At 42.2% G+C, this 27,339-nt stretch overlaps 1 protein-coding gene across 1 annotated transcript in view; it reads right to left on the bottom strand.

Annotated features, from left to right (window-relative positions):
• dnah1 (dynein, axonemal, heavy chain 1) overlaps positions 1–27,339 on the bottom strand; it is a 537,372-nt gene that overhangs the window by 89,631 nt on the left and 420,402 nt on the right. Inside the window, exons 62-69 of the mRNA XM_080184401.1 lie at positions 25,563–25,712; positions 21,674–21,834; positions 18,907–19,132; positions 15,071–15,266; positions 13,688–13,839; positions 12,223–12,419; positions 11,148–11,292; positions 383–541 (exon numbers count right to left, since the gene is read on the bottom strand). Of these exons, the coding sequence (XP_080040527.1) occupies positions 383–541; positions 11,148–11,292; positions 12,223–12,419; positions 13,688–13,839; positions 15,071–15,266; positions 18,907–19,132; positions 21,674–21,834; positions 25,563–25,712 (1,386 nt within the window). The remainder of the gene's footprint in view (positions 1–382; positions 542–11,147; positions 11,293–12,222; positions 12,420–13,687; positions 13,840–15,070; positions 15,267–18,906; positions 19,133–21,673; positions 21,835–25,562; positions 25,713–27,339) is intronic.

Genomic DNA, 27,339 nt, shown 5'->3' with positions numbered 1-27,339 from the left:
CTACCTTGTAACCCTCAAGCGACCCACCTGAACCTTGTTTTTTCATCCTTACATACTCTTCCTTTTTCCTCTTAACAAGACATTCAACCTCCTTTGTGAGCCACAGTTCCCTCGCTTGGCCATTTCTTCCCTGCCTGCCAGGGACATACCTATCAAGGGCACGCAGTATTTGTTCCTTGAAAAAGTTCCACTTTTCGTTTGTGCCCATACCTGACAGTTTCTGTTCCTATCTTATGCTCCCTAATTCTTGCCTAATCGCATCATAATTACCCCTGCCCCAGTTATTCTTACTCTTGCCTGTCTAATGCTGATGCAGCAACAATCTCCTTTAAAAACTCCAAAGTTACTTAGCTGAGTTCTATTTGGGAAGGTTATTCCTTACCTGCCCCTGTCCTAATGAGATGGCGCTCATCTTTTTTGAAAATTTCATCTCTTCAGCAAATTTATACAGATCAGCTGCAGGATCCGTGCCAGGCGATAGTACAAATATCAATGGAATGCTGGGAGAGGAATCTTTAAAAACTGTGTTCAGATCTGAGGTCTGAAAGAAATAATTTTAAAAATAATACATTATATTAACACATAATACAGAAATGCTGTATCAACACTATGCAGCTGATCAAGTTGGAATTTTTTTATTTGCCCATGGGATGTGGGCATCATTATCAATGCCAGCATTTTTTTATGAATTCCCAGTTGCCCTTGAGAAAGCGGTGGTGAGTCACCTTCTTGAACTGCTGCAATCCATGTGGTGAGTGTTAAGACATTGTTGGGGAGGGAGTTCTAGAATTTAGACTTAACAATGATGAAGGAGTGATGACATATTTCCAAAGCAGACCAAAAACTGTGGATGCTGAAATATGAAATAGAGAATGCTGGAACACTCAGCAGGTCTGTAAGGAGAGAACAGAGTTAATGTTTCGAGTCTGTTTGGATGTTCTTCAGAACTGAGAGAGGGAATTTCCATTAGATATTATACTGTAGCTGGAAGTGATTACAACAAAAGGGTAGCAATCTTAAGAACAAGAGATAGATGACCAGGTCCAGTGGGGGGAAAGAAGTGTATTGTTGTATTGAGACAAGAATGTATAGGATTAAGATGGAGGAGAAAGGTCACAGTCTAAAGTTGTTGAACTCAATGTTAAGTCCTGAGGGCTGCAATGTGCCGAATCAGAAGACAAGGTGTTGCTTCTCCAGCTTGTGCTGGGCTTCACTGGAACATTACAACAGGCCAAGGATGGACATATGGGTGAGAGAAATTGGGGTCATGCTTCTGGACTGAGAGAAGGTGTTCCACAAAACAGTACCTATTTATGTTTAGTGTCCCCATGGGGGGCTGTAATTTTGCTGAGTTCGCCCCTCCTCCCTTCCATTTCTGGTTTTATAGCTGCTTTTGGGATGTTACTTGTATCCACTATAATGAAAATTGATGCAAAATTCCTATTCAATTGATCTGCCATTTCCATCACCATTCACAACTGGATGTGTTAGGACTGCAGAGCTAAGATCAGAACTGCTGGTTGTGGGATTGCTTAGCTCTGTATCACTTGCTGCTTCTGCTGTTTGGCACGCAAGTAGTCCTGTGTTACAGCTTCACCATTTCACATCTCATTTTCAGGTACCTCTTCTGGCATACCCTCCTGTACGCTTCATTGAATGAGGTTGACCCTTGGCTTGGTGATATGCCAAGCTACAGATATGCCAAGCTACAGATATACGGATATGGGGGATATGCCAGGCTACAGATTGTGGTTGAATACAATTCACTTCATGGTTGCTCAGTCTTGAGTTTCTAGACTTGTTGATATCATTTAGCTTGGTAGTAGTGCCAAACAAAACACTGCAAGATATCCTCAGTGTGAGGATGGGATTTTGTCTCCACAAGGACTGTGTGGCGGTCAATCCCATCAATATTTTTGAGGACAGTTGCATCTGTGGCAGGCAAGTTGGTGCAGATGAGATTAAGTATTCTTTTTCCTCTTGTTGGTTCCCTCACCAACAACTCAGACTGAGTCTAGCAGCTATCCCCCTTAAGGCCTGGTCAGCTCAGCTTATGTTGTAGTGATAGTAGTCAAATAAATGGAGGCATTTAAACTTTTCCCAATACCTTTTTTTGCTTAGTGTGAGTTAATGTATAGGAAAATAAAAGGAAGCTTACAACAAATTAAAATGTAGAATAAATAATCTGGGAACAGTCACTTGGTGCTACAGAACTTGAATATTGCTGAAAAGTCAGATATAGTGCCAAAGTTTTTCATCTCACTATGATCAGGACAAATACAAGAATGCCAAATTGTAAATGAATTTGACAATTTATACTACATAAGAAAAGGTGCTGGTCGGTTGGCAAGGCTGCTCTGATTGTCTGAGGTGTTGCCATGGAGAAAGCAATGAGAAACTATTGGTTCCCCAAATTTCCAAGCTCAAGGGAATTCAAAAAAGGCATAGGTGAATTCTCAGTCAGCAGAGTCATTGCCATACATTAAGCATCCCTTTCACATGTAGTATAAATTGTGATTGTTTAAAATTTGACATTCTCATGTTTGTCTTGATGATTGCAAAATGTAAAGCTTCAGCAATTGGTCTCTTTTTTCAGCAATATTCAAATAATCTCAACTAAGATACGGCAGAGCACATTGTATTTCTGGATTGTAGTGTGCGGGCATTTGTGGACAGCAAGACTCTTAAGCGAACACATTTATAGCATATATCTCAGTCTTACATATGTCTCGGCCTTGATTCTTTCCAGCTCAGAGTCAATAAACTGAAGCATGAGTTGGAGACACTCCAACACTAAGAATATATGAGCAGTTTGCTCCATATTTGGATTACACCACATGGCGGGGTGTAGGTCTTGGTGTAACTAACAACGTGCAGAGTAAGGGGATCTCAGGTGACATGGAGAATGAGGAGCTACAGAACTTGATGCTACCTAACAATGTGCTTGTTACTGGTGAGGATAAAGAAAAAGTCTGTCAGAAGGGCAGCCAGAATGTTGACTATGGATCATGGAACATTGGAGAAATCCATGTGGAGAGGAGGAAAAATTGGGGAAGCATAATGTGGTAGTTTTGGGGGATTCAGTACTTTGAAGGACAGGTTTTAAAATTTTTATTTCATGCAAAGTGAACGTCCCTGGCAAGGCCAGCATTTGTTGTCTATCCCCAGTGCCCTTGAGAAGGGCATTCTTTGTAAGCAGAACCAAGAGCCCTCAATGGAATGTTACTGTCCTGGTGCCAGGGCGAGCAGCATCTCAAATCAATTTAAAAGGATATTCAGAATGTGGATGCAATTGTCATGATTTATTTTGAGACCAATATCGTAGGGATATGTAGGAAAGGGGTCCTGTTTGAAGAGTACCAGGAACTAGGAGCTGAAATTAAGGAATAGGACCACAAGGGTTATAAGCTGTTGACTGTTGCCCAAGCCACATGCAAATTGTCTAAAAAGGAGTGCCCTTTCACTGGCAACAATGTTGGGACAAAAAAGGAATTATACTGTTTGAATGGGCTCCAACTGAGTTGGGCTGATACTAGGCTCCTAGCAGAAATAGGCAGTCACATGGATTTTAAGCTAGAATGGAGGAGAGAGCTCAGGTGGAAAGGTATAAATAGTAGTTTAGACAAACAATAGGAAAGAGAGTAGAGTAATATTCAAAAATTGTGCTTTTAGTCACTAGAGGTAAAGGGAAACTAAAAGAAGCAAACTAATTAAACCAGCTGAAAAAATAAGGAAATGTGTGAGTAAAACATAGAGCAGGATAATTTAGGGTGTGAGCCCAAAAAATATAAACACAGGAAGTGAAAGAGAAAATTGAATAAATTGCAGGCACAAGTTGGAGGATATGCCATGGTTTACAGATAGTAGTCAGTGTTATATATAGGTGCCTCAGAGCAGCTATGATGTAATAGATCATCTAATTGCAGAGATTAGGCAAGCATGAAGGGTGGTTTCATTCATTCAATGAATCATATTGCAGATGACACAAAATTTGGAAGTATACCGAACTGTGTGTTAGATTTCCAAAGGTCATAGATAGGCTGTGGAATGGGCGGACTTGTGATCGATGAAATTTAACGCAGAGAAGTGCAATGTGGTACATTTTGGTAGGAAGAACTAGGAGCTGAACAAGAAGCTATGAATTCTGAACTTCTGAACTAGATGTTATACAAAATAAAGGATACAATTCTAAAAAGGATACAGGAATTGAAAGAACTGGGGGAATATGTGCACATTGTTGGAGGTGCAGGACAGGTTGAGAAAGCTGTTGGAAAGGATCCTGTGATTTTATAATAGAAGCATGAAGTAAAAAAGGACGGAATTTATACTGAACTTTTATAATTCTGGGCACCACATTTTAGGAAAGATGTGAAGACTTTAGAGAGGGGCAGAATTGGGGTGGTTTTTCTTAGCAATATTTCTTACAATATCCTGCCACTCACTAAACAACCAGCCCCACATCTGGAATCTAACCCCTGCCCAACTCCTACAGATGAAGGGTCCTCCTTTCACCCTCCAAACACCAACATAGCCAACCCAAGCATACAAATCCCTCCCCTCAATATAACCTCTCCAACCCTCTATCCACCCATCAAAACCTCTGTCAAAGAACCCCCAGCAAACTCCAAAACACCACCCTCTCCCAACAACCCACCCACCATCTCCCCATCCTGCCAAACCATAGACCCACTCGGCAACACACACCTCACCCCCACCAGTCAAAAAATCTTTCATTCCACAGAACCACTCTCCAACACACCAACACCTTGACAAACTGCCAGAATACAACAAAAAAAACCCCACCAGCACCCCTTCTTCCGTAACACACACACCACCTTGACAACCACCAGAACCCAACCTACCAGCTCTCCCCCTAATACACACCATTAGCAACCATTAATTCCCAATGCTCAACTCAACAACCACCCCAATCACCTAAAATATAATGGAACTCATGTGCCTGCTACCTTCTTCCCCTACGCATCTGCTGCCTCTTTCCATCACCCCTACCACATTCCATTACCCCTCTGACATGCCTGTTAAACAACCCCCCCCAACACTCAAACAAGACTAACATGAATAAAATGGAAGAGATCCAGGAGACAAGAAGACAACAAGCCATAAAGGGCAAAGCAACATGCAGGGAAAGAAGGGTTGAACATAAGAACATAAGAAATAGGAGCAGGAGTAGGCCATCTAGTCCCTCGAGCCTGCCCCGCCATTCAATAAGATCATGGCTGATCTGTCGTGGCTCAGTTCCACATTCCCACCCTCTCCCCATAACCCTTAATCCCCTCGCTTACCAAAAACCCATCAACCCGCGTCTTAAAAATATTTAGCGAGGCAGCCTCCACCACCTCAACGGGCAGAGAATTCCAGAGATTAACCACCCTTTGAGTGAAGAAGTTCCTCCTCAACTCTGTTCTAAACCGCCCCCCCTTTATCTTGAGGCTGTGCCCCCTAGTCCTACTGTTCTTTCTGAGCGGGAAGAGTCTCTCCACCTCTATCCTATCTATCCCATTCATCATCTTATACGTCTCAATGAGATCTCCCCTCATTCTTCTAAACTCTAACGAGTACAAGCCTAGTTTATTCAGCCTCTTCTCATAGCTCAACCCCCTCAAGTCCGGTATCAGCCTAGTAAACCTCCTCTGCACTCCCAAGAAAAGAGGCAGAGAAACACCCTAAAAATGTGTGGGTTAGGTGGATTGGCCATGCTAAATTGCACCTTAGTGTCAAGGGGATTTGCAGGTTAAATATGTGGGTTTACAGGAATAGAGCTGGTGGGATTGTTGTTGGTGCAGGCATGATGGGCTGAATGGCCTCCTTCTGTAGGGATTCTATGATAAGAAGAAAAGGGACATGTCCCCACTCTGTCCGACCCCAAAACCTATCCAGTTAAGATAAAAACACAGAACAACGGCACAGTTAAAAGGAGGACTGACAGACCAGGAGTATTCACTGGAACCATCCCTGAGCTTCAAACAAAATAAACTTCATAAAAATATTGAATTATGGAATCCCTACAGTAAAGAAGGCGGCCATTCGGCCCATGGAGTCCGCACCATGAACAATCCTACCCAGGCTCTATTCCCATAATCCCACATCTTTGCCTTGCTAGTCCCCCTGACATTAAGGGGCAACTTGGCATGGCCAATCCACCTAACCTGCACGTCTTTGGAAAACCTGGAGGAAACCCACACAGACATGGGGAGAGCACGCAAACTCCACACAGACTACATAATTCCGAGTCCTGAATTGAACCCAGGTCCCTGTGAAGCAGCACTGCTAATCACTGTGTCACTGTACCGCCCACGTTCTGCATTTACATCTTGTGACCCCGCCAATTCTTAATTATTAAATCTGACATTTATAGATCTTTGTTCACCAAAATTATTAAGACATTTGATGCAAAGGTAGGTCACAGATCAACCATGATCTGACTGAATGGTGGCGCAACTTTGAGGGATTAAATGGTTTACTGTTGTTCCTATCTTTCTAGTATTCCATCATATGTCTCATCTGTGCCTCGTAGATGGTGTAAGAAGTCTCACAACACCACGTTTAAGTCCAACCAGTTTATTTGATAGTAATCCCACAAGCTTTCGGAAATGGTGTTCCTTCGTCAGGTATGTGGAAGATTCTGATCAGAGAAAGGCACATAAAGATACATGCACTTTACAGAATACTGATTAGAATGCAAGTCTTTGCAGCTAACCTGCTATTCAAGTCTTAAAGATGCAGACAATGTGAGTTATATGCCTTTCTCTGATCAGAATCTTCCACACACCTGACAAAGAAACACCGTTTCCGAAAGCTTGTGGGATTACTGTCAAATAAACTGGTTAGACTTAAACCTGGTGTTGTGAGACTTCTTACTGTGTTTACCCCAGTACAACGCCGACATCTCTACATCATGACTACCTTGTAGATGGTGGACAGGCTTTGGGGAGTGAGAAGGTGAGTTACCCACTGCAGAATTCTGACCAGCTCTTGTAGCCACAGTATTTATGTGGCTGATCCAGTTCAGTTTCTGGTTAGTGATGGTGTTGATGGTGGGGAATTTGGTACTGGTAATGCTGTTGAATATCAAAGGTAGATGGTTAGATTCTCTCTTCTAATAGATAATATGGCTTTGCTATGGGTCACACAAATATTATTTGCCACATACCAGTCCAAGCTTTAAAATGGTAGGGTACTGCTGCATTTGTCCATGGATTCCTTCATTAACTAAGTAGTTGTAAATGGAACTGAACATGCAAGCATCAGCGATCTTCCCATTTCTGACTTTATGATGGAAGCAAGATGGTTAGGTCTAGGACACTACCTTGAGGCACTCCTACAGCAATGGTCTCTGAGATAATTGGCCTCTAACAAATACAACCATTTTCCTTTTTGTTGGGGATGACTTCAGCAACAGGAACTTTGTACAATCCCGAGAGCGGATGTAGCATTTGAAGTGCTTAGTTAATAGGATTAAAACATTTAATGCACTGTTTTTTTTTTAAGTGTAATTCAACTTTATTAAAATGGATCAGAATTGCAGAGCTGAGAGCTCCAAACTCAGGGAAAGTAAGGGCCAATTGGTGATCACAACGAAGAGGTGATGGTCCGTATAACATAAAGGTCTGGCACATATGAGGTTAATGTGGGACTAAGTTTAGTATCGGCCATACAGTAATAAGGGGCATGACAAAGACCCAGGGAAATTATGGTGTTGAATGGAGATTACAGAGATCCAAAATTAGAGATAACTCCTAGCTCGTATCCTTTATTGTGCATGTGTAAATAGTTCTTGTAGTTAATTAAGACTTACATTTAACCTATGGGAAATTATGGAGACTTCTTTAAGACATCCCATTCTATAACCAACACCCTCCCAACATGATGTCAGCAAGGGGCTAAAAACCCAGGAGCTCATTAAAATGCAGAGATAAACTGAAATGCTGGGTGACTGAATGAAAATTTAAACAACATCGTGATCTGAAAATAAGCTCCAGAAGTGGAAGTGAGAAGAAGAGTACCAGGGAAAATATCCAAAGAAAGGCTTGGAAGCTGGAGGCTGAAATTTAAAATTCCTCACTGCAGCAGAAGTCCACTTTGAATGTGCAGAAGGGAGCTTACTCTTAAAATTCCAGGTTGCAGCAAGTCCTGAGATATCTTTAAAGCAACTGAGTTTCAGAAATGCAGTTTGATAGAAACCCATGCTTAAAATGGGAACCCCAAATATGAGCATAAATTCATATCATCTGGACTCATCCAGAAAAGAAAATTTGGAAATCTCACAACTGTCCAGCTCAAAAGAAAACAAGCAGAATCTCCAGTTTGACCAATTTGGTAGTTTAAAGGCAAAGTGCTGAGCCAAAGAAAGTCTGCAGGCAGTTGATGCAGAAAGATGAAGAAGAGTATCATTGCCATTTTACAGAGACCACCAAAACTGACAAGCACGGGAATTCCTTTGACTTCAAGTGAACAGTGACACAATCTTGAAATCCAGAAAGCTCTTAAAAGCTGAACATTCATTTTGCATTTTAAAAAAAATGGATTCCAATTCCACACTTACGAGTCAATTTGGACTAATCCAAGACCTAGACCAATCACAAAACGAGATCTTCAGAGGAAAATATTCTGAAGCTACAGCATCACTTCATGTTTTAAAAAAAGGTCAGAAAACCTGCAAGTAAAGGAAGATCTAGTCCTAGAAAAAATAACCCTGACGGTTAGGCTGTCAGAACTCCATGAGCAACAGAATAATCAAATGACAATGGTGTACAGGCCAACGCTCAGCCTAGCTTGTCATGCCACAAATATACAGGGACACTTTGAAGGCAAAATTGGCACAGGCCAGCATAGTGACTATGCCAGAACTGTGGAGTGAAGTGCCCTCACAGGTGACATAAATGTTTTGCAAGTGCAGCCCAATTTTTTCAATGCATGATTGACCACGAAGGCAAACTGTGCAAGGCAAGAACTTCGAAATGCACTGAAGGCCCAAGATGGTCCATGAGACTCAGACTGCAAACCAAGAAGATGCATAGCCGTGCTTCTTGGGTGAGATTAAAAATCTTGCTTTTAGATTTTGAAATGTGGAAATTTCAGTCGATGGTTTTCTAACAAATTTCAAACTAGACAAAGAGCCGGCATGACATTCCATTGGACAAAAAAACCTGTGGCTGAAAAACCTCTGCTTTCAAACAATGGACACATTGATTTATAGCCATGGAGGAATCCAACTTCCAGTCAATCATTGGTATGAACTAAAACCATTGAGGTATGGCAGATAAAGACCTTTGAGCTATATACATCATTTGTAACCATCTTTTCTCTCCTGAATAACATGGCTTGTGTTGCTTTCAATTTAATCAAGATGGGAGATAATATCAAGACAACCACTGTCATCAACAGTGCAGAATTGTGAGTTTGTGACTATGTAAAGAAAAAGTAGAGTATCCTAATTTAGACTTTAGCTTTGAACTGTCTTCTTTCCTTCCAGATTAGAGATGCCAGTGTTAGACTGGAGAACGTTGTTCCTTCCACACATCTGACAAAGGAACACCATTTCCAAAAGCTTGTGGGATTACTATCAAATAAACTGGTTGGACTTAAACCTGGTGTTGTGAGACTTCTTACTGTGTTCTTTCTTTCTGGAGCCAGTTTGTCCATTTTCGTTACAGGTTCCAGAAAACCCTCAATGGTTGAATCTGCCAAATACCCAGGAGGGAACCACAATGTCTCCAGTGGAAGAGGTGAAAGAGAGTGATCAGCAATCTGAGAAGCCTCTACCTCTGACTTCAATGACAGTACAGCAGGTCAACATGCAACCACTGTGCAACTCCTGCTGACATTCCAAAGCACAAGAGGCACTGGAACCTGGTAGCAGCCATCATGGAGAGAAACCAGAGATAGCACCACTAGACTTATAGTCACCACAGGGACATTCTTCCTCATCCACAGAGCTGGACTTTTCAGGAATAAAATTTGGAAACACTTCTATACAGAAAGGATAGTAGAAGTTTGGAACTTTAACTTAAACCTGAGAGCGATAGATATTGTTAGCCATAGCTATTGAGAGATGTAGAGTAAAAGCATGGATATGGAGCTAGGCCACTAATCAATCATGATCTGACTAAATAGCAGGGGCTAAATGACTTCCTCCTGTTTCTATAGTTTTGTTGCAATTCCACCAGACACTATTTTGACTAGTGCCTTCATATAATTCTCACTGGAAACAAGTGGAATCCTTATTATATAATACAAATTGGGTCCCATGGTGTTGGTGAGGCCCTGATACAATTTGCAAGCAACTTAACTCATCCACCAAAGTCTCTCAAACAGCAGCTTGGTTAGCCCTCTCCACCAATGTGTCAAGCTGTTCCGATGGTCCAGGTAGTGCATCATTAAGTAATATTGATAGCTGAAGTCAGCAGAAACTCCAGATGGGGTATAAAACCCTCAGCCATCCTATCACATTAGTTTGATTCACCTGTGTCACTTTACTGAGTATTATTCAATAATTGAAGTTATATTATTGGTTCAGCCTTGATTTTTAAATAATAAATCGTAAATAACAGGAAGTGTATGGCAGATCATTCAACCTGAGAAAGGTAGATTAACATTAGGCTTCTGGCACACTTTCACATTCAAAACGTAGCCTATCTTGCTCATTTGGAGGCTCGTGGACCTGCTGTACATTTTTAATATTTAGTGTTCTTATTTTAGGCATGGATTGGCAGAGCTGTTTCCATTTGTGGGGGAATCTAAAACTAGGATAATCACTAACAAATCCAAGAACGAACTCAGGAGAAGTTATTTTTGTTCAGAGGGTGGTATGTAGAACTTGCTACCACATGGAGTAGATGAACCAAAATGCATGCAAGAGATATAAAGGAATAGAAGAATGTGGTAATAGGGTTAGATGAAGGTTGGAAAATACTTGTGTGGAGCACAAATGGTGGCATAGATGTTTGGGCCAAATGCCCTGTTTATGTGCTGTAAAACTCAATTCAATTCTATGTTATCTCCAAAATTCATGACTTTTCTTTTCATTGTTCCAAAAAATTGAAAACATATTTTGTGCAAATAATGTATGACAAATGTAATTAAAATAGCAGCCTAACTCATGATGAATATGAAGCTGTAAGTCTGACCTGGGGCTCAATGAATTTCTGACCGAGGTTCAGTGCCACAAAGTCCTGCATGGCATTGGTGACTTTATCAAGTCGAAGGCATCGCATAACAAGCAGTTTCTGGAATGAATTTGTTTCACTCCCTAAGTTTCCTGGCAAAGGTTGTCTGTAAAAGAAAATTAACAGATTATAATTACACTTGGAAAACTTCAACCAAGTTCTCTGAAGTTCACCAAGCCCTTGAATATAGTAAACTTTTAACAAATCACCTACAGAATGATTTTCAACTTGATGGATAACCCAATCACACTTGAAGGCAAGAATATTCACCTTACAGTAAGTTACAGTCCTAGTATACACTACCACCATGCACCCAAGCCAAAATTACCATCCCAATTAAGACAGAAAAGGGCTTAGGTAAGACTTAGCTGCTTTTCAAATATTTGCAGATAACCACTGCAAGGCTGATAAGTCCTGACTGGTGAGTACAGCCCCATGGTTGCTTGTCTTCTTCTCTTTCTCTGCAGCTGTCTCTTCTATTCAATTGTTGGAACGATTTTTCTATGACTCTTATTTTCTAAATGGACTGTACCCCTGCCTGTGTCTTTATGGTCCTCCTGTGTTAGGTTAAACCAGCCTGAAAGTAGCTCAGAAATCAGCACAAATTGATATTGTGAAAAACGTTTAGATATTAATGGGAGAAATCGGTTGGACTAAAACCTGGTGTTGTCAGACTTTTTACAAGGTTTTTCAATGCCATAAGAAAGCTAACAATTGTTAATTAGACAAACAATTGGGAGTGGCGAGGGGTGGAAAGGTTGAAGGGGACCATCCTGGGCAGTAGCAGATGAGAGAACCCATTTGGGTTCTCAGGCTTTGGAAATGTATCTGTAGGAGTGTAGATGCCTCCTGTTCTCCTGCAAATTCACTGCCTTGCCACTGACTCTTCACCCTCTGGCAAGGCCAGCACTGGATGGCACTGGCAGCCGGGATCGCAGCCCTTCATGCAAATTGGGGGCCACAATCTCCTGGTAAGAGGATTTATGTGAATGAACATGCAGAGAGTTATCTCAATTAATGAATATTTAAAGATCACCTGTGAGGTTCCTGGCTGTCAAAGATTGCTTGAAATTCATCCAAATAGACTGTAAAATGTTCCGTAAAGTTGGCAAAGTGATCTAGGCTAGTAAGGCTCTGGATGTCCCTCCATGCTCGGTCTGATAGCCAATTAGAGGCTGGGTTGGGGCTCAATGTTTGGACAGATCCTCCAGAGAGAAGGTAACGCCACTCATGCTGTTCAATACATTCAAATTAGGACAGGTCATTACAATAATATGAATAAGTTAATAAAAATAGCTAGTGTTGGATGTGCCAAGATGACCATCAGCAACTGAAAAAGAGAAAAGCCAGGTGAATATTTTAGGTAGATACTTTTGATTAGATTAGAGCTGAAAAATTGACAAAAAAACAAAATACAGCTGATGCTGGAAATATAAAGTAAAATGTTTCTTTCTCCACAGACGCTGCCTGACTTGCTGCATGTTTTCAACATTTTCTGTTTTTATTTCTGAAAAGTTAAAATGTCTTGCTTTTAGATATTTATAGAGGCGCTGAACACATTCACAGTTTTTTAATTTTTACTTGGATTTCCTATAAAAGTGCTTTCTCATTTTATTTATTTCAGCAATTAATTATATCAAGGTTAGTTTTATTGTTATACAAGGAGGTGTGACGATGGAAGCCACTGCCTTCCAGTAATTGTGACAGGTAGATTGGTGAGGATGAGGTCAAGGTGGTTTTGTTTCTCACAGTGGTTCTTTCACCACCTGTTACATGTCCAGTGTGGCAGTTACTTCCTTTCAGAAGGGAACTGGACGAATATGTTAAGAGAAAAATAATCAAAACTACAGGGAAAGAATGAGGGAGTAGAACTAGCTAAACTGCTCTTGCAGAGAGCCAGCACAGGCACAATGGTCTGAACAGCTTTCTTCTACCTGTAACCATTTTATCATCTTCGTCCCCTACCCTGAATATAATCTTTGCTCTTACTATCCTCAGTGCTTCTTCCCAGTGGTGTTCATTGTGGAAGAGGACTGAATCATCAGCTAAGGAAGGGTGGGAGTAATAATCAACAGGGATGACCTGATAGTATGAAACTTACTGGGGTCCAGAATCAGTGCTGAGGGCTCCCTTGGACAATCAGTCTTAATCCGTCTTATCTATATATCAACAAGTTATTTCCTTCTGTGCTGTTAAGGCTTTATAAAATTCATTTATGTGATGTGGACATCACTGGCTAGGCCAGCATTTATTGCTCATTCCTAAGGGCAATAAATGCTGGCCTAGCCAATGAAACCCACATCCCATAAATGAATTTAAAAAGTTTTAACAGCATGGAAGAAAGCAGCACAATGAACTCTAAATGGGATTAGAGTTGACACAGTTGAAAGCTGTAGTAGAGAGCTCACACTAGCACAAGCAAAGACATAGTGAATTAAAAAAACATTTCAGCTGAGATTTCTACAATTAGGCCAATAGAAGATTATTCCTGTGGTACTGACCATGTCAATCTTGTTATCATTCATCATGATTCTCACACACACCAGGAAGGCAAACATCAGTTTGTGTTTCTCAAAGAGGCTCCTGCAGACACTGAGGTACAGACTATAGGTGAAGTAATTATTGATAAGTTTTATCCTCTTCTCCACAGTATCTGAAGAACAAAATTAACAGCCGCATGTAAGACACTCCCATAGGCTCATATATTTCATAAGAATATTCAAATACATCTCCCTTTCTGTCTAATTTTCTATCTGCCTCTTTTAAAGTTGATGTATAGTTTCTCCTTTTTAGCACTTGGCAATGAAACATCACCTGGATAAATGCTGGCCTACAGAGGAAGATCTTAACCTTATCTATTGATGAAAAATGACATGTAGACAGTTAAAATTGCTCAAGTTACTTCCTGCACCTGAAGCTCCAGCTTTTGATTTTCACCTGCTTTCCTGGGCAGTGGTAAGGACACACGTTCAAAGCCAGCAATATCCTCTTTAATATATGTTAAGTCAATGTCATCATTGGGACCAGATTGCTATTTTTACTGGGTAGCCTGAGCAGTAAGCAGCAGCAAATGTCTCACAGGGAAACAAATCAACAAAACAGTTTGGGACAGTAAAGATCTGAATATAGGTTTTTAGAAAATTACTTTCCTTGAGCAGTCAAGAGGATCATCAATGAGTCTCTGAGCCTCCCAAGAAAAGCTTAGATATTATCTGCTACCATCTCCCCCAGTGCACTGATTGTAGACCCTTGTGCAGGGAAAGGGCTGATCTGACATTTACTTGCTGATAGCAGGTAGTTTTTACAACAAATAATTTTCTGCCACTTCCCACTAATAAATGGGAAGTCAGCTCACAGCATTTACAATTGACTAGGAGTCATTCTGCCAAAAGTAGATATGAGAATCACCAGGAACTTGCTCCCAGTTAAAATCCAGGCCACTGACTTTTATGCACAAGTTACAGAATTTTACAACTAGTATCTATTAATGGTTGGAATTTAATTTACTTATAACTTTATTCTAAATTTTCTTCTTATTCTCATTTTCAACTCATCCCTCAATGACATTCGAGCCTCAGTATGAGCATGGGCAGGAAACCTGTGCTCAAACCTTTGCTCATAGAGACATGAAAGCTGGTCAATCACCATGTAGAACAGTCTGCTGCCTGGCTGGATGACTCAGAGTGGGAACTCACAGACTGAGGAATCACATTCTACTGCAATAAGACACTGATATGATATATGGTATGCCTTTCACTTACAATGTTGTCCCTAAGCAATCAACCCAATTCATGGCTATAGAATAAAACATATGGAATAGAGTATAGGTTACGGAGTTGAACTTAAGCAAATTAAAAATTGTAATATTGGCATGACTGGTGTACCTGCTCGTTCAGAATTTGCAATGCCTGCCATGAAGATGCTGAGGAACCACTCTAAGGAGTACTGGTACATGGGGTCCACGTTGGACAAATCAGACACACAGAAAAACAGGATCTGTGTGCGGACAGCCACAGGAACATACTGCAGCCGAGTGGTATCAATATCTTTCTCTGTTTGTTCTGCTATTGTCACTTTTATCTGTAGGAAGATTAATTATCGATTCAGCATAACAGTAAATTGATGTCCCTCAAATTATATAATCTATGCGCTTTGAGTGACACAGGTCTAATGTCTGTAAATGTTGCCTTGCCAATTTTCTTAATTAACATTTCACCTTCTATTACTTACTCAAGTAGCCAAAAGTCAGTTGTGAACTAATGCACTGTCAATGAGCTATTTAAATGTATGGGGCATCACAGCCCACTCTCATTTTGTCCTTCTCAATCATAACACAAGTGCAATTCCAGCAGGTATCATGAATAATTAAAAGCTAATTTTCCCTTGTTTAAGCAAGGGATACTGAGGCCAAAGAAGAGACTGTATGTATTTATTTAATTGGGAAACAAAATGATGGGGTTAATCAGACAGAACAACATCTAGGTTTGAAAAGAACAAGTGAGGAGGTGAGATAATGAAGAAAAAGCTGAAACAACTCTGAGATTGTGGTGGAAAAGGAAGAGAGATGGCGTGATGGCGGGGGTGAACTTATCAGCTTGTCATACAGGTCAATTGGTATGCCGAGCCAGTAAGAACGCGAGAGAGGCAAAAAACTGGCTTTGCACCCAGTTTCTAGATTCTTATGATCTTACTGACTCTGTTAAGCCAGTGAAATCAACCTCGAGCCCATGAAGGCTGCTGGGTTGATTGTAATATTTAAATGTTATAAGTGAGCCTGGGACACAATTGTCCAGGTTTGCTTAGCTTAGTGGCCTCGCTGGCAGGGATCACTTATGGTCCCCCAAAGGGTACCAGATGTGATGGCCTTGCCAGTGGGACTGGAGCCATTGAAGCCCTGGGGGCAGGGGTGGGCAGTACCCCTTGATGCAGGGCCTAAGTATATGGCGCCCCGATCAGAACTGCAATAAACCTCTCCCCCGCCTCCCCATCCCACCGCCAAGGCCTCACGGGCTCCCCACTCCCTGATTATCTGTATGAACATGTTGTAAACCATGCCAATGTGACATTGATATGGCGAGGGGTCAAGATAAAGTGGCGGGGGGGGCTGTATTAACAATGTTGAAATAAATGGAAATCGACGGAAAACTGGTTCACATCCATTCTGAGTGTGAACCTGATGACCTCACTGGTGAGGGATGGGAAGATCTGAAGTCATGTTTTTGTTGGTGGGACCTGCAACTTCCGGATCTTGAGCCCCTGCTGGAAACCTTGCAGATAGCAAACACGAGTTCAAGATAGAACATAGAACATTACAGCGTGGAACAGGCCCTTCGGCCCACAATGTTGCGCCGACCAGTCTTATTTTTAAAAAAAACATTGACCCACTAATCTAAACCACTCCTTTTTCGTCCATAAACCTATCCACCAATCTCTTAAACGCCCCCAAACTAGGCGCATTTACAACTGCAGCAGGCAGGGCATTCCAGTCCCTCACCACCCTCTGGGTAAAGAACCTGCCCCTGACATCCGTCCTATAACTACCCCCCCTTAATTTAAAGCCATGCCCCCTCGTGCTAGATTTCTCCATCCGAGGAAACAGGCTATCACCATCCACCCTATCTAAACCTCTAATCATCTTATATGTTTCTATAAGATCCCCTCTTAGCCGCCTTCTTTCCAGTGAAAACAACCCCAAATCCCTCAGTCTCTCCTCATAGGACCTCCCCTGCATACCAGGCAACATCCTGGTAAACCTCCTCTGCACCCTCTCCAAAGCCTCCACATCCTTCCTGTAATGTGGGGACCAGAACTGCACACAGTACTCCAAGTGCGGCCGCACCAGAGTTGTGTACAGTTGCAACATGACGCTGCGACTCCTAAATTCAATCCCCCTACCAATAAACGCCAAGACACCGTATGCCTTCTTAACAACCTTATCTACTTGATTCCCAACTTTCAGGGATCTATGTACACATACACCTAGATCCCTCTGCTCCTCCACTCTATTCAAAGTCCTCCCGTTAGCCCTATACTCAACACATCTGTTATTCCTACCGAAATGGATTACCTCACACTTCTCCGCATTAAACTCCATCCGCCACCTCGCGGCCCAGCTCTGCAACCTGTCCAAGTCACCCTGCAAACTTCGACACCCTTCCTCACAATCTACCACACCTCCGACTTTGGTGTCATCAGCAAACTTACTAATCCACCCAACTATACCCTCATCCAGATCATTAATAAAGATTACGAACAGCAGTGGCCCCAAAACAGATCCCTGAGGCACACCACTCGTAACCGAACTCCATGATGAATAATTACCATCAACCACCACCCTCTGTCTCCTATCTGCTAACCAATTCCTGATCCAAGTACCTAAATTACCACCAATCCCATACATCTGCATTTTCTGCAGAAGCATACCATGGTGAACCTTATCAAACGCCTTACTAAAATCCATATATACCACATCTACTGCCTTACCCCTATCCACCTCTTTGGTCACCTTCTCAAAAAACTCAATAAGGTTAGTAAGGCACGACCTTCCCGCTACAAAACCATGCTGACTATCTCTAATCAATTCATTACTCTCCAAATAACTATAAATCCTATCCCTAATAATTCTTTCTAAAACCTTGCCCACTACAGAAGTAAGACTCACTGGTCTATAATTCCCAGGGAAGTCTCTGCTCCCCTTCTTAAACAATACTACTCCTCCTGTCCAAAGATGTGTAAATTAGGTGAATTAGCACTGGTAAATGTGCGGGATTATGGGAATAGGGTCTTTCAGAGAGTCAGGGCCGACTTGATGGGCTGAATAATTTTTTTCTGCACTGTAGGGATTATATTAAAAAATTGGCTTACCAACATCACCAGATGGGAAATTAGAGATGCACAGTAAATGCTGATCCTGCCAGCAATGTCCACACCCCATTAAAAAATTTTAAAAATCTGTTCTTCCATGAATGTCACTATATTACCATTAATATCAACACCCTTTCATTTACATTACTGTGCAACTATTATTCTTGCTGTACTTCAATCAGTATCATTATCATTCCTTCAATTTCACCGTTCTTCAATTAAAATTACTGCGCCTCCATTAGTGTCAGTGCACTCCTGTTATTATAACCAGTCTTCCATTTATATCACTCCATTTCCTATCATTAATATCACTGCATTTGTGTTAGTCTCACTGTTCTTCCAATTATATCTCTCTACTTCAATTAGTATTAACATCCTTCCACCAATATTACTGTTCATCTATTAATAAAATTGCATTTTTATTAATATTACTGCACTCCCATTCCATTTATATCAGGACACTTCAATTAATATTGGGAGCTGAATTTAATATTTGTGAATTTTGCTTCAGTTCAAGCTATCCACGTTTGGAGAAACTTGGACCCAGCCCTAGAAAGTGTGCTGACATGCTTGAGTGTTGAAATTTTAAAAGTATTGGATTTGTTTCAGAGCTCACATGGATGTATACTACTACTTAGTATACATGGATGTATACTAAAGGAAGGCTGATGATGCCACCTCAGAAATCTATCGTGTCTATGAATCTTTAGTGTGTCACATGCATGTGTCATGTGTGTTTGTATGTGCATGCTACGCATGTGTACATATATGTGTAGAAGCATTAATATTTATCATATTTTGTTCAAGGACAGTTGAAAATGTTCACTTCTTAAAATACTGAAAAACAGATACTAACCTTGATTTCTCCTGCTTTAACTTTAGATGCCTCTAGGACTTTGATTAACTCTACATCGTCCACAGGATTGCCTTCAGAGGTACTCAGACGCAAAAGTATCTGATCTTCTATTTCTTTCAGTTCATTCCTCATTTTAGCATTGCTGATGATCAACTGATTTTTGGCTTCTTCCAAATCAGGACGTTCCTGTGCCACCACACGACCCAGGAGTTGATCTTCCAGTCCACTGTGGTATTAAGGTACAAGTTACAAGTTCCAAGCTAAACTCCAATGATCTTCTAATTAAATTCAGACTATTATTCTTATTGTACTTAAAGTCTAGTAATGTTCTTCATTTACACTTCGAGAAATGGAATCAAAAACACAATTATTTTCATTTTGAAGAAATTGCTTGACTCTTAGTTTTACCATTTCATAAAAAAATGACAAATTAAGTTAAAAAATGACACGCCAGAAACTGAGGCTGAAATTCTGTGATCTCACATGTCCCACAATGGCTGCCAGCAAGAATGGAGAATTTGGCACTCAGCCAAGTTTCCGTTCACAGCAGTGGGACCAGAAAATCCAAACCGCAATGTCAGTGATTTCCAGCTTGTTTTTTCCCTTCATGCTTGATGGAGCCGAAAGACAGAACTCAAACTTTTTAACCAATTAATAATTTCCAGAAGGCGTTCGATAAGGTGCCTCACAAAAGGTTGCTGCAGAAGGTTAGGGTGCATGGAGTTGGGGGTAAAGTGTTAGCGTGGATTGGTTACCTAACAGGAAGCAGAGAGTTGGAATCAATGGGTGCTTTTCCAGTTGGCAGTTGGTGAGTAGTGGAGTGCCGCAGGGATCGGTGCTGGGGCCTCAACTGTTTACCATTTACACAGACAATCTGGAGAGGGGGCTGAGTGTAGGATAACAAAATTTGCTGATGACACGAAGTGAGTGGAAAAGCAAATTGTGTGGAGGGGCGGAAAGTCTGCAGAGAGATCTGGATAGGCTGAGTGAGTGGGCGAGGACCTGGCAGATGGAGTATAGCGATAGCAAATGTGAGGTTATCCACTTTGGTAGAAATAATAGTAGGGGGGATTATTATTTAAAGGGTGAAAAGCTGCAGCACGCAGCAGAGGGACCTGGGGGGTCCTTGTGCACGAATTGCAAAAACTCAGTCTGCAGGTGCAGCAGGGGATCAAGAAGGCGAATGGGGTGTTGGCCTTTATAGCGAGGGGGATAGAATATAAAAACAGGGAGGTCTTGCTGCAACTGTACAGGGCACTGGTGAGGCTGCAACTGGAGTACTGTGGGCAGTTTTGGTCCCCTCATTTGCGAAAGGATATACTGGCCTTGGAGTACAGAGAAGGTTCACTAGGCTGATACCGGAGATGAGGGGGTTAGCTTATGAGGAGAGATTGAATAGACTGGGCCTGTACCCGTTAGAGTTTAGAAGGCTGAGGGGAGATCTTATAGAGATTTACAAGATAATGAAGGGGCTAGATAGGGTAGAGGTAGAGAGATTCTTTCCGCTTAGAACGGAAAACAGGACGAGAGGGCACAGCCTCAAAATAAGGGGGGGTGGCAGTTTAGAACGGAGTTGAGGAGGAACTTCTTCACGCAAAGGGTGGTGAATCTCTGGAATTCTCTGCCCATTGATGTGGTGGAGGCTACCTCGTTAAACACATTTAAGTCACGGGTAGATAGGTTTCTGATAGACAAGGGAATTAAAGGTTATGGGGAGAAAGCGGAAAAGTGGAACCGATCTACTTCAGATCAGCCATGATCTTATTGAATGGCGGGGCAGGCTCAAAGGGCTAGATGGCCTACTTCTGCTCCTATTTCTTATGTTCTTATTATACACAAAACAGAAAGCTACCAACTGAATTTTTTACTGATGTGAGAAATAAGGGATCCAAGGCTGCTTCCTACAGATGCAGAGAAGGAGCTGAATGACCACCTCCTATCAATAACACAAATCAGATTAGTGGTTGAAAGTATGAATTTTCTTAAAGTGACAGTATCCAGGTGATTTCTTACCAGCCCTTCCAAAATCCTGTCCCCCTCCTTGCTGCCTCTGAATGGGTGTCAGCTTGGAGGGGCAGGCTGCCATCCTTCATTAGATTACAGGCTCAGTGGTGATCTCTTAATTGGTTGCTGCCGGTAAAATACCTTCCAATGTTCTGCCCACACAGGCTGTTGACCAATATTTGGTCCTCATATAAGACCCACAACATGCCAATAATATTCTATCCATAATCATCGTGTGTATCAGTAATCATAATTTAATGCTGATTGCCATTCAGTCTCAAATTATTTGAGAGGAGGGATTGGAGGAAAAGATGGTGAGGTGTGGCAAAATGGAAGGAGGAGGCATGAAGGAGTGGGGAAGGGGAATGTGAGAAGCAAAAGGCAGTGGGAAGAGAGGGCAAGCAGGAGGGGGGGAAGTAGAAAGGAACAGGGAGGGGAGGGACAAGCTGGAGGGAATGGACAGTGGAGGAATGAATAGTGGGAGCAGGAGGGAGAGAGCAGCATTTGGGGGCAGGAAATGGGAGATAAAGATCAGCAGGAGGGAACAGGCAGCAGGAGGGAGCAATGACAGGAGAGGCTGAATGGCCGGTAGCCTAAAAGCAGATCATTTCAGAAAGCAGGTTGTGACCGCACAAAAGTGACGTAACTGTGTTTGCATCAGAGTGGAAGCCAATTTCCTTTTCAGCAGTTGGAATTACAATGATGTTTCACATGCATTCAAGCACAGCAACATCACCGATGTGAGAAAGACCAAGTTAATCACCTTGGAGATAGTGTGAAGTTGATGAGAGTGACCCTTGTTGATATCTCAGGAGTGTAGTGAGGATTAGGTAGCTTGGTGGTGATGTACATTTTAAAGTCATCATGATAAGGTATTATGGAATCTCCCAGCTTTATGACAGTACTGCCCTGCTGTTTGAATGTCTGAAAAGCAGAATAAAATGCTTTGATGAGACTTAGACCAAATATTTTACACATAAGTAGCTGTTCACATGTTTATTCAATTTAAATTTCGGTTTTAGTTGACATAGTTCTTCATTGCAACAAATGTATCCAAGACATCTAGTATAAAGCTATTGCTGGTGAGTGGCAGAATGCAACTGGGTTCCCTGAAGGTGTAATTGAGATTGCAACAAAGCAATCATAACAACCTCTCACTGAAGCGAGGTGAGACTACGTGGCTGCCAAATATGTTTCTTAAAAGGAATAGACCCCACAGTATGAAAGACATTTACAATTACAATGGAAGTAAAAATTGGATGTACAGTTTCAAAGAGATGAACAGGATCAGCCAGTTTATTATATGAAACTAGAATATTAACTTTGCAGACTTCACATTGATTGGGCACCAACATTGTATCTTTTTTGTTTGGTAATGAACGGTTAATGAAGGATAGACGGGAGGAAAAAGGGGGAGGGGTAGCTCTGCTGATTAAGGATATCAGGGCAGTAGTAAGGGAAGATATAGGCTCCAAAGAGCAGAAAGTGGAATCGTTGTGGGTGGAGATAAGGAACAGTAAGGGGAGGAAGACGTTGGTGGGTGTGGTCTATAGGCCCCCAAATAATAACTTGGAGGTGGGGTGGGCTATAAACAAGCAAATAAATGATGCGTGCAGAAATGGGATGGCGATAATTATGGGGGATTTCAATCTACATATTGATTGGTTGACCCATGTCGGACGTGGTGGGCTTGAGGAAGAGTTCTTGGAATGCTGCCGGGATAGTTTCCTCGAACAGTGTGTGATGGAACCGACAAGGGAGCGAGCTATCTTAGATCTGGTGTTGTATAACGAGGCAGGTAGAATTAGGGACCTTGTTGTGAGGGATCCTCTTGGGACGAGCGATCATTATATGGTTCAGTTTTTGATGCAGATGGAGGATGAGAAAGTAGGGTCCCGGACCTGTGCCCTCTGTTTGAACAGAGGGGAGTACGATAGGATAAGAGAGGAATTGGCAAATGTAGATTGGGGGTGCAGATTGGTCGGTAGGACTGCTGAGGAACAGTGGAGGATCTTTAAGGAGATCTTTTTCGGTACTCAGCAGAAATTTATTCCACTGGTAAAGAAGGATCGTAGGAGAAGGGATAATCAGCCGTGGTTATCGAAGGAATTAAAGGAAAGTACTAAATTAAAAGCTGATGCGTTTAGAGTGGCTAAAAGTAGTGGGCGAGTAGAAGATTGGGAGAGGTTTAAAAATCAACAAAGATTGACGAAGAAGATGATAAAGAAAGGAAGGGTAGACTGTGAAGCTAAACTAGCACTAAATATAAAAAAGGACAGTAAGAGTTTTTATAAATATATAAAGAGGAGGAGGCTGGCTAGGGTGAATGTTGGACCCTTAGAGGATGAGAGGGGGGATTTAGTGGTGGGGATGAGGAAATGGCTGAGGCCTTAAATAAGTTTTTTGCCTCGGTCTTCACGGAGGAGGACGCGAATAGTTTGCCGGGTATTAAAGATAGAAGGATGGTAGGAGTTGAGGGCCTGAATGCGATCACTGTCACTAGAAAGGTAGTGCTTAATCGACTAGCGGGACTGATGGTGGACAAGTCCCCAGGACCGGATGGAATGCATCCCAGGGTTCTGAAGGAAATGGCAGAGGTGATAGTAGATGCCTTAGTGATTATTTTCCAAACCTCGCTGGATTCCGGAGAAGTGCCGGAAGATTGGAAAACGGCTAATGTTACGCCGCTGTTTAAAAAGGGTAGCATGCAAAAGGCAGGGAATTATAGGCCGGTTAGTTTAATGTCTGTTGTGGGAAAAATGCTTGAATCCGTCATCAAAGAAGAAATAGCGAGGCACCTTGAGAGGAATTGTTTGATAGAGCAGACGCAGCACGGATTCATTAAGGGGAAGTTGTGGCTGACGAATTTATTGGAATTCTATGAGGATGTGACTAGTGCGGTAGACAGAGGGGAACCGGTGGATGTGGTGTTTCTTGATTTTCAGAAGGCATTTGATAAGGTGCCGCACAAAAGGTTGCTTCACAAGGTTAGGGGGCATGGAGTTGGGGGTAAGGTGTTAGCATGGATAGAGGATTGGTTGTCTAATAGGAGGCAGAGAGTTGGTATCAGTGGGTGCTATTCTGATTGGCGGTTGGTGACTAGTGGAGTGCCCCAGGGATCGGTGCTGGGGCCTCAACTATTTACCATTTATATAGATGATCTGGAGGAGGGGGCTGAGTGTAGGGTGACGAAATTTGCTGATGACACAAAGATAAGTGGAAAAGCAAATTGTGCGGAGGGTGTGGAAAGTCTGCAGAGGGATCTAGATAGGCTAAGTGAGTGGGCGAGAACCTGGCAGATGGAGTGCAATGTTAGCAAGTGTGAGGTTATCCACTTTGGCAGGAATAATAGTAGGAGGGATTACTATTTAAAGGGCGAAAAGCTGCAGCACGCTATGGTGCAGAGGGACCTGGGGGTCCTTGTGCATGAGTCGCAAAAACCCAGCCTGCAGGTGCAGCAGGTGATCAAGAAGGCAAATGGGATGCTGGCCTTCATAGCGAGGGGGATTGAATATAAAAGCAGGGAGATCTTGTTGCAACTGTACAGGGCACTGGTGAGGCCGCAGCTGGAGTACTGTGTGCAGTTTTGGTTGCCGCACTTGCGCGAGGATATTTTGACCTTAGAGGGAGTGCAGAGGAGGTTCACTAGGCTGATACCGGAGATGAGGGAGTTGGACTATGAAGAGAGGCTGAATAGACTGGGTTTGTACTCGTTGGAGTTTAGAAGGATGAGGGGGGATCTTATAGAGACGTATAAGATAATGAAGGGGATGGATAGGGTAGAGGTAGGGAGATTCTTCCCGCTCAGAAAGGACAGCAGGTCTAAAGGGCACAGCCTCAAGATAAGGAGCAGGGGGCAGCTTAGAATGGAGTTGAGGAGGAACTTCTTCATTCAAAGGGTGGTGAATCTCTGGAATTCTCTGCCTGTTGAAGTGGTGGAGGCTACCTCGCTAAATATATTTTAGACACGGGTAGATAGGTTTTTGGTAGGCAAAGGAGTTAAGGGTTATGGGGAGAAAGCGGGAAAGTGGAACTGAGCCACTTCAGCTCAGCCATGATCTTATTGAATGGCGGGGCAGGCTCGAAGGGCTAGATGGCCTACTCCTGCTCCTACTTCTTATGTTCTTAAATAATTTCAGTGGGCAGAATGTTAGACTTTTATTTATATGATTACATATGCTCCAGAACTTAAATGGGCCAACATGTATGTGGCCAGCTGCACAAGAAACATTACGAGGTACCATGTCAACTAATTTTAAAAAAAACTGGGACATCTGTACTGACATGACAAATATGCATAACGTATTAGATTATAAACTCAATGCTGCGTGTGTTTCAGAGATCTGGTGCAAGCAGCTCACTGCATCTGTGGCAATAAATATAATTTTCCTTAAAAATACTATTTTAATTGTCCAGTTCAAATCACGAAAACGTTCTGTCTAGAGGTTAACAAGTTGGTGCAACTGAGTATCACTGTTAAACTTGTGGTATTGTTGACAAATTGACTGGAGACATCCCACGATTGTATTAATTATGAATTGGCAGCCAATAGCTGTGCTGCACGACTTTGTGACTTGCAAGTAAGACCCATTATGCTGGGACCATGCAATAGGAACATTCTCACCAGTGTGTGTCTGCTGATTTGTTCGTACCATTTTCAACAGTACAGGTTCCAGGGCTGGATCCAGCTCCTCCCCAACGTTCTCCATCAGACATGGCTTCCCAAAACGGATGGCATTCTCCAAACTCCGCAGGAAATCACGGTCAGTTATCTTGAAAACATCTAATCCTTGATCCCTTTCCTAAAGTGAAAAAGAAGATGAGTCAAATTGGACAGTTTCCTGGAGGCAGGAGGTTTGCTGTATTCCACCAACATTTGTTCTTGATTGTTTTGGGCTCATGTGACCAATTGTGGCACTGTACTTTTTTTAAATGATGGATCATCGATTGGAACTAGTGGGGGGTATCCGGGGAGCAGGGTAATTTTGCTCAGTCCAACTCGATAAAGGTGAGGTTTAGATCAGAATATATAGTATATATACAGAATAGTATATATTTTGTGCAGACCAAGACTTTACAGCTTTCTATGGTCTGTATTAAGAAATTTTCATTCCTGACACAAAGCATACTGTTGAACTTCTTGCAGAGTTGTTGGTAATTTTGGTTTGGAAGTCAAAGAACAAAGAAAATTACAGCACAGGGACAGGCCCTTTGGCCCTCCAAGCCTGCACCGACGATGCTGCCCTACTTAATTAAAACCCCCTACCCTTCCAGGCTCCATATCCTTCTACTCCCATCCTATTCATGTATTTGTCAAGATGCCCCTTAAAAGTCACTATCGTACCGGTTTCCATTACCTCCCCTGGCAACGAGTTCCAGGCACTCACTACTCGCTGTGTAAAAAATCTGCCTCGTACATTTCCTTTAAACCTTGACCCTCACATTTTAAACCTATGCCCCTTAGAAATTGACTCTTCCACACTGGGAAAAAGCTTCCGACTATCCACTCTGTTCATGCCTCTCATAATCTTGTAGACTTCTATTAGGTTGCCCCCCAACCTCCGTCGTTCCAGTGAGAACAAACCAAGTTTCTCCAAACTCTCCTCATAATTAATGCCCTTCATACCAGGCAACATCGTGGTAAATCTTTTCTGTACGCTCTCCAAAGCCTCCACATCCTTCTGGTAGTGTGGTGGCCAGAATTGAACACTATTCCAAGTGGAGCCTAACTAAGGTTGTATCAAGCTGCAACATGACTTGCCAATTTTTAAACTCAATGCCCTGGCCAATGAAGGTAAGCATACCATATGCCTTCTCGACTACCTTCTCCACCTGCATTGCTACTTTCAGTGACCTGTATATCTGTGCACCCAGATCCTTTTGCCTATCAGTATTCTTAAGGGTTCTGCCATTTACCGTACATTTCCTTTCTGCATTAGACCTTCCAAAATGCATTACCTCACATTTGTCTGAATGAAACTCCATCTGCCATTTCTCTGCCCAAGTCTCCAACTGATCTATATCCTGCTGTAGCCTCTACTGTTCCTCATCGCTATCTGCAAGCCCACCAACCTTTGTGTCGTCTGCAAACTTATTAATCAAACCAGTTACATTTTCCTCCAAATCATTTATATATATTACAAACAGCACTGATCCTTGAGGAACACCACTTGTCACAGCCGTCCATTCAGAAATGTACCCTTCCAGTGTTACCCTCTGTCTTCTATGACCGAGCCAGTTTTGTATCCACCTTGCCAGCTCACCTCTGATCCCATGCGACTTCAACTTCTGCACCAGTCTGCCATGAGGGACCTTGTCAAAGGCCTTACTGAAGTCCATGTAGACAACATCCATTGCCCTACCCTCATCAATCATGAGAGTGTCTTGGAGTATAAAAAGGCCCAGTGTGTCAAACTACAGCTGGGAGTA

The sequence above is a fragment of the Carcharhinus amblyrhynchos genome, chromosome 3, assembly GCF_965287045.1.
Source record: "Carcharhinus amblyrhynchos chromosome 3, sCarAmb.v2.hapA, whole genome shotgun sequence".
Taxonomy (NCBI): domain Eukaryota; kingdom Metazoa; phylum Chordata; class Chondrichthyes; order Carcharhiniformes; family Carcharhinidae; genus Carcharhinus; species Carcharhinus amblyrhynchos.
Note: the sequence above shows the minus strand (reverse complement) of the source record. Positions and strands in the feature narration are given on the sequence as shown.